At 56.9% G+C, this 7,603-nt stretch overlaps 1 protein-coding gene across 1 annotated transcript in view; it reads left to right on the top strand.

The window, feature by feature from the left end:
- Positions 1–4,223, top strand: part of PROK1 (prokineticin 1) — an 18,397-nt gene extending 14,174 nt beyond the window's left edge. Inside the window, exons 3-4 of the mRNA XM_023535009.1 lie at positions 3,231–3,356; positions 4,040–4,223. Coding sequence (XP_023390777.1) covers positions 3,231–3,356; positions 4,040–4,159 — 246 coding nt within the window. The 3' untranslated portion in view covers positions 4,160–4,223. The remainder of the gene's footprint in view (positions 1–3,230; positions 3,357–4,039) is intronic.
- The last annotated feature ends 3,380 nt before the right edge of the window (positions 4,224–7,603 follow it).

The raw sequence follows: 7,603 nt of genomic DNA, 5'->3' as shown, positions 1-7,603 counted from the left end.
TGTCTCCCGTCGACACTTCAACCTTCCAGAGCACCAGGGACACGGCCCTACCCGCCATGTCCTCTCAGCTGCCCACTCCATGCTGAGCCGACTGTAACTGCCCAGGTCATTCCTGTTGGCTTGGGAACGATGGTCCTGCACATTATGTGGTTTAGTGCGGGGGTGGGGGGGGCCGTGGGGGGAGGATAACCAGCCACATTGTAAATCCCTTAATTCATTACCAAAGTCCTTCCCCTGCCCCAAGCAGACTGAGGATGCCCCAGAGGCAGAGAGGATGGAAGGGTGGATGCGATGTATGTAATCGCCAGGATCAGCGTGTCCTTGGGAGAGTTAGAGCAACTGTCAAAGCCCCCCCCCCCCCCCTCCCCACCACCACGAGTTTGGTTTTATTGGTTTTGGTGGTGATTTGATGTCATTAGGGATTCAGGTCTCATCTTCGTGTCTGAGATCATCTGACTAACACTGGTGACGGGGAAGGGAAGAGAGGAGACACGCGTCCACAGACAGCCTGGATCGGACCGTATAAACCCGGGGAGAGGGAGGGGCCGGGGAGCCTGGCCTTCCTAGCTGGCAGGCACGAGGCTGCAGGACAAGGCGAGAGGCAGCGGAGTGGATGGAGTTTGGCTTTCAAGTGACCATGAGGGGGGCCATGCAAGTCTCAATCGTCCTCCTCCTGGTGACCGTGTCCGATGGTGCGGTGATCACGGGGGTGAGTTGTCTAACAGGTCCCCACGCCCTGGGTTTTGGGAGGATGTCAGGGTCTGCATGGGAGGGAGCCAGGGACTGAAGGGAAGGGGGAGTCAGCCATCAGACAGCACTTCAGAGGCATTTCACAAGATTTCACAAGAGACCTCACTCCACTCAATGGGAAGTGAGAAGCCCTGTATAAATCACATCTTGCTTTTGATGCATTCGAAGGGCATTGAAAAATGTGAAGTTTAGACCTTTTGTGAAATGAAGATTCCTATTGTGTAATAAAGAATCCCATTATAAAATGGATTAGCATCTTCTAATTTATCTTTTGTATAAATTTGGGTTTTCATCTATAGTCTGGTCCATGCATCAAGTTTAATTTACAGCTCTTCGGCTTAATGAAAGACCTTATTAGTGTCTGTTGGATTTGCTTAAGCTCTGCTTTCTGTGCTCTGAAGAAAGGCTGTCCTGAAGCTCTTTGTTTCCCTTACCGTTTATGTGTTTTCACTCCGTGCCCAGTTCTGATAGGAATACGGGCGACACGACCATTTGGCTGAGTGCACCCAAAAGCAAGCGTCGGGTGACAAGCAGAGGTCCAGACTCACAGCAGAGGTTCTAACACACGAGCTCTGCACACTTCGGTGTCCCCGACGCTCAGGTTATGGCTCTCTCTCGGTCTGGCTTTCTCTGGAGCCACCCTCAAACCATTCTCATTACAACAGAGAGTAATAGTTTACCTGAGAGCTTTCTAGATGAAAGACCCTAGGGGGAAGAAAAGAGGTGGGTGGGAGAGAGGGATCTTCACTTCGACCTCCTCCAACTTTTCCACTAGAGCATGAAAACGTAGAGAAATGCCGAACGATTCCTGGAATCAGATTAGTTGTAATGTTCACAGAAAGAAAAACGCCTTTCTTCTCCCTTTTAAAGGACAGAGACTGAGTTTCAAAGAAGAAATGTTAAAGGCACGTCAATGCTTTTGAGACCCAGAGCATAAATAAAATCGTTTGGGCAGAATTATACCCAATGAAGATAAACCCCGAGGGCTGTCCTCTTACTCTGTGGCTTGAAGATCCGGGAGGGGGGGACAGAAGAGAGCAGCGAGGTGGCCCCGCCGGGAGGCTTGGGGGCTGGGGGGCGACCACGATGCCCGGGTCACCTCGCCATGTGAGCTCAGACATCTGACTAGGTGGCAGGTCTGAAGGAGGTGGGCAAACGCCTTCCTCGTAAACCCTTCCCGCTGACTCTTTGAAAAGCACAGAGGGAGAAAGCGAGGGTGGGAGGAAATGCCTGACCCATGTGACACGCTGACCGCTGACCGGTGGTTAGAACTCGGCGCCGAGGGCAAGTGGGGGCCTCCGGGCCCGGCTCCAGTCTCCATCTGCTGCCGCCTCTGAGTCCAGGAAGAGGCCTGGTCCCACCATCTCCACACTCCCAGCTCCCTGGACTGTCACCGTCCCAAATTCAGGCCTGGGTGGGCCCCCTTCCAGAGTGGGACAGTGATGCCTGGCCTTTGTGGGAGGAGACTCAGAGGGGTCCACTTGGCCCTGACCCTGGGCTTTCAGGCTGGTGTGTGAGGTGTGCCCTCCATGGGCCGGAGACCGGCATGGCCAGGTGACTGCCACCTGCGGCTTCTCTGCGTGACAACAGCCCTGCATTCTCCACTTTCCTCCTGGGGCCAAGCCAGTTGGAAGCTTCCAGTTCCCTCCACCCCCCAGGCAGATAGCAGAGGGGGCTCCATGGCCCATGACTAAAACCCAGCCCTGAACTTCGGCTCTGGAAAGCTGAAAAGCTTCTCTGGAAGTGGACCGGTGGGGAGCTTTTCCATCCGGGCCCCAGCTGAGTCTGGAGCAGTTCAGAGAGGTCTGTTTCCCCTATTTGGGATTTTGTCTGAAGTGGGCTTGTGTGGCCTTCTTTACGAATGGCCCCTTCCAGAAACCAGGCAGGGCCATCAGCCCTTTTTGGGAGCCCAACTCAGAGGGGTCTGTCCCTATCTGGGGATCAGGCAGGTACCCAGGGAAGCTGTAGAGAGGGGACACACCTGTTTGCTGGGCGCCGGCACCTCAGATGAGGCTGGGCTTCTGGCGAGGGTGTGTGTGGGGCCACGTGGGGAGGGGAGTCACCAACGCCTGGTGCTGCTGGGGCCGTGAGGAGAATCCTGGTCCAAGGAAACTCGGCACTGGCCACCTGGGGACTCAGGCCGTCGGGGGCCCTCCCCCACAGCATCCACTGAGCATCTACTGGCGCCAGAAAAGCTGTGTCTCCTGATGTCCAGACTTGTCAAGAGAGGAAGGCAGCCTTCCAACCGACCGACCGAGGGGCCTCAAGGAGCTCGGAGGGGGCTGGAGTGTCCTCTGATGCCCCCTGAGCCGTGAGTCTCCACCGTGAGGGGAACAGGGCCAATAACGCAAGGCCCAAGGTATCCTGTGAGGCTGGAGGTGGGGGGTGCTACTCTCAGCCCCCACCCAGGGGTTTTTGGATTACTTTTCAGTTCTGGTTTCTCTTGGGTGGCACTAATGGCCCCTTCATGTCCCCCGCAGGCCTGTGAGCAGGATGTCCAGTGTGGGACAGGTACCTGCTGTGCCGTCAGCCTGTGGCTGCGCGGTGTGCGGATGTGCACCCCGCTGGGGCGGGCAGGACAGGAGTGTCACCCTGGCAGCCACAAGGTACTGCACACAGACAACTAGACGGGGCCGGGACTGGAAGTACTGTTTTGTTGTTTTTTTTTTTTTCAAAAGGCGTTATTATGAACCCATGATACAGATGATAACGCTGAGGCCCAGAGACGCTAAATAACTTGCCAATCATCACACCACTGGGCAACCCAGGCAGCCTGACACTACCTATGCTCCTAAATGCCCCTATTCAAGCTCCTGTGAGGTAACCCCAGTGGTTCAGACTCCCCTGGTGTGAGTCATGGGGCAGAGCATCTGTCCTGTCCAGCTGCTCCCCCGGCACCCCGCATGGTACTGAGCGCATAAGGGATTAGTTACTAGTGATATTCAGTCAAGGGATGTGTGTGCGTGCGTGTGTGCGTGTGTGCGCGTGTGCTGGGTCAGCAAGGGGCAGGCAGTTTTGGGGCCTGCGGGGTTTTAAGGTTGGTGGCGGACAGCACGGTGTTGTGGCTGATCGCATCGTCTCCAGAGCTGGATCGCCCGCATTCAAGTCCTGGCTCCTCCACAGATTCGCTGTGTGCTCTCGGCATGTCGCTTAGCCACGCTGGGCCTCAGTTTCCTCCTCTGTAATAGCCGTTATGGTGCTGGGGTGCGGGCTGTGGGACACTGGCCAGGGCTGGGAGGACCAGAGGCTCCTCGGCAAAGGTGTCACCCTTCTCCTCCTCTCTCCCCAGATCCCTTTCTTCAGAAAACGCCAGCACCACAGCTGTCCCTGCCTGCCCAGCCTGCTGTGCGCCAGGCGCCCGGATGGAAGGTACCGCTGCTCCGCGGACTTGAAGAGCATCCACTTTTAGAAGCTCGTCTGGTCTCAGGACACCTGCCAGGCCTCTTCCCGAACACAGCTTGGTCTCTTATGAACTTGTGTTTTATTTCTGCCGTGTGGCCCAGCTACCCACACCCCCAGCTGCCCCTGTCCTCCTCCCCACACCTCCTACTCCGATCCCTCCTCCACAGAACACTCGCGTGCACGCGTGCTGACACACACCACCGGGTGGCGAGGTCCACCAGACTGGCCCGAGGGGTCCCCGCCGTGGTGGCAGCCTGGAGCTAGCTTGCCTGCCTGGTTCTCTTTCCCGCTCGGGCTGCCGAGGGGTTGTAAGTAGCAGGGTGTTCCTTTCCCTTCTCCCCACCTCACGTGCCCTTCCTCTCCTCAGAGGTGACCTGTCCCTCCCCAGGGCCCTGCCTCTCACCCACCCTGCATGTGCTCTTCTGCCCGGATCTGTCGCCAGGAGCACGGACCTTTGGGCGTACTCCTTGGAGTCACAAGTCATGGCCTGAGCCTCAGGCCCTTTTGAGAAGCCTGTGAGGATCAGCCTGGGATCTGCTCAATTTCCTTTGACTGACCAGCTCCTTATTTTTAGGCCACAGGCCTGGAGTCGGCTCTTCCCAGAGGGTAGTGGGCAGTGATCTCAGGATAGGTGTGAGGGGCCGAGGAGGCCAGTCGACCTTCAGACAGTGGCCTGCGCACCAGGCCTCCAAGGCCTCTCCTCTCACACTTTATCGGTTAACCAGGGACGCCTCCAGTTCCCGCTGCCTCCCCATAAAAGCAAATGGCGGGATTTGATTTATTTGGCTGTTCACATTTTAGGAGGCAATTAGGGAGTTACTTTAAACAGCTCCTTTCCAAGGATCAGCCCCTGAGAGCAGGTCTGTGACCATGAGGTGGACAGGCCTCTGCCCAGATGCAGGAGGGGGTTAGGATGGAGGGGAAGCAGCTGGCAGGGGCATTGACTTCAGACACAGGGAGGCAGCTACCACCAGGGACCACAGCCAGGCTGCACAGGCTCCCACCTGGATAAGGCATCTCTGGAAAGCAAGGGCTTCTGAAGGTCATAGCAGTCGGCCTGGGAGCTGCGTTACTGGCCTCCATTCTCATCTAAAGCACTTGTTCCACTAAACACCTCACACCCCAGCCCTGCCCGAGGTTTCCCCAGGACAGCGTGGTGCACACTGGACTGCCGGCTGCAGAATAAAAGCATGAACAGGGGCGAGTGGCCGTGTGGGGACTTGGGGCAGTGCCGGCTGGGCTCCGGCTGGAGCGGGGGCTGGCGTTCTTCTTCCCAGCTAGGGCAAGTTTTTGGAGAAAGTGGATTCGGGGTCTCTTTGAATAAAGGGCGCAAGGCTGCTGAGTGGGCTCTGGGCTGGAAGGGTGCGGCTCGGACAGGTTGATGGGTGGAGGCAGGAAGCGGGCCATGAGCTGGCATCTGGGTGGGAAGACTCCGTCGGTGGCATCTGGGTGGGAAGACTCTGTCGGTGACATCTGCGTGGCCTGCACAGCTCCCGTTTCTGCAATTTAGTCCCTTTTTTGGTTCAGTGTCAAATACTTGATACCACCAGGCCACCACGTGTGGGTGAGGAAGTCCAGCTCAGGGCTGGGCTGGTGGGGCCCTGAGGCTGTGTCTGAACCCAGGGACCAGGAGTGTCCCCTAAATGCCAGGCTACTGGCCCCATGGCTCCTTCTCACCTCAATTCCTGGGTTAGAAAAATGCAAAGCATGGGATGAAAGTACATTTTGTCCTCCTGTTTATCAGAAGCCTCTAAGAGGACTGTGGTTTCTGAGGCCAGAGGCTCATTTGCCCTTGATTCCCCCAGAGCCTGGCTCAGGGGATGCCCAGGATGGGCTGGACTCCAGGACCCGCTTAGGCCAGGCCTGGGCCCCACACGTGGTCAGCCTTCGTGTTCAGCCTCTTTGACATTGTCGCCTCCTCTGCGGACTTGGGCCCTTTCTTACATCGCGTTGGTCTCTCTCCCCGCACCGCCGGGCTCAGGTGCTGGATGTGGAGTTCCCTTCCACGCCCAGGGTTCCAGTCTGCCCTTCCTTTGGGTCTCCAGGTACCGCTGACTGCTGCCAGGTCGTGCTGTCCCCCCAGCCCTCCCTGCAAGCAGAGCCATCCTGGGGCTGGTGCAGCAGAGAGGAAGTGATGGCTGCAGGTGCAAGGGTGCCCGTGGCATGGGGCACACGGATGTGCCGCCTGCAGCCAGCCACCCGTCTCTGTCCTCACCTGGGAGCCGGCTGCTCTGCAGATACATCAATGGGCCGAACCACCCATTCGATCTAACTGGACCGATGCTCATGTTTTTATATCATAAAGTATAATCGGTCTCCGCCTCAGTTCTCGCTGTTTTCTTCTGAAGACTGAGTAGCAGAGAGCAGAGGCTGGGGCAATAAGAAAAATACATTTATGAGAATTCTGTGTATTCAAGAATATATTCTTCATAGACGTAGATATAAAAAAAAATCCATTTACAAGAATAATACATCCCAAATAGGAATGCATCCTAGAAGAGTTAAATTAAATTAGGATTAGGTGAAATGGACACCCCTCAAGAGGCAGGTCCTTCAGGGGCAGCCTTAACCTCCCCCTCCAATTCAGCCGCCCCTCCTCCCCCAACCGCTGGAGTCTGGTTCCATCTAGTGGCTGAAGTGGGGAAGGCACAGGAAAAGATGGCAGTGTCAGAACGATGCGACCTTCTCAAAGCAGACGGGGACCAGTCCCCAGATACCCCCGAGAGTTAGACTCACTCAGAGGTTTAGAGGGACAGTGCTTCCACCTGTGGGAAGAAGGGTGACGCCCTAAAAAGCACGGGAGAAATGCTTAATCGCCCCTGTATGTCCTGTCCCACTCTAGAATCTTCCTTAGAGGCCGCTTCATCTTCCCAAGAGACGACGCTCACAGCTTCTCCAGGATTAGGGGGTAGGGAAGGCTGGGGATCAGAGGAAGGGGATCGGATGCCCCTCCCCTCTATCTGTGGGCCCAGGGCATAGCGTGGGAACAGGGCCTCTCTCCCCACGTCCCCATCTTCCCAGCTAGTCCTCTCCGCCAGGGCTCCGACTACCCAAGTCTGAAACTCAAGGTCGGTCTAGGGTGTTCGTTCCCCTACTGTCCCTGCTCCCTGAACTCCACGTCAACTGGTCACCAAGCTCTGTTTCTTTTGCCTCCTAAAGGTCTCTCTGCCCCTCCTTCCTCCAGCCAGGCGTGTCCGCGCAGTCCTCCCACCGGGCAGAGTCTCTGGCGACTGCTTCCGACCTCTTCTCTCCGCCTCCAGTTTTCCAGTTGCACCGCTGCACCTCTGTCCACCAGTCAGCCTCCTAGGCAGCACGTTGACGCGGTTTATTCCCTGTTAAAAACTCCTCCCTGGCTTCTCTACTGCCCAGCGCTTGGCAGGGAGCAAAAAGCCCCTTGTGGTCTGGCCCCACCTACGTTCCTCCGTCCCTCCCACCCTCCCCGCCGGGCGTC

Source organism: Pteropus vampyrus, unplaced genomic scaffold (genome assembly GCF_000151845.1).
Source record: "Pteropus vampyrus isolate Shadow unplaced genomic scaffold, Pvam_2.0 Scaffold6, whole genome shotgun sequence".
NCBI lineage: Eukaryota > Metazoa > Chordata > Mammalia > Chiroptera > Pteropodidae > Pteropus > Pteropus vampyrus.
This window is presented reverse-complemented; position numbering and strand designations above follow the sequence as displayed.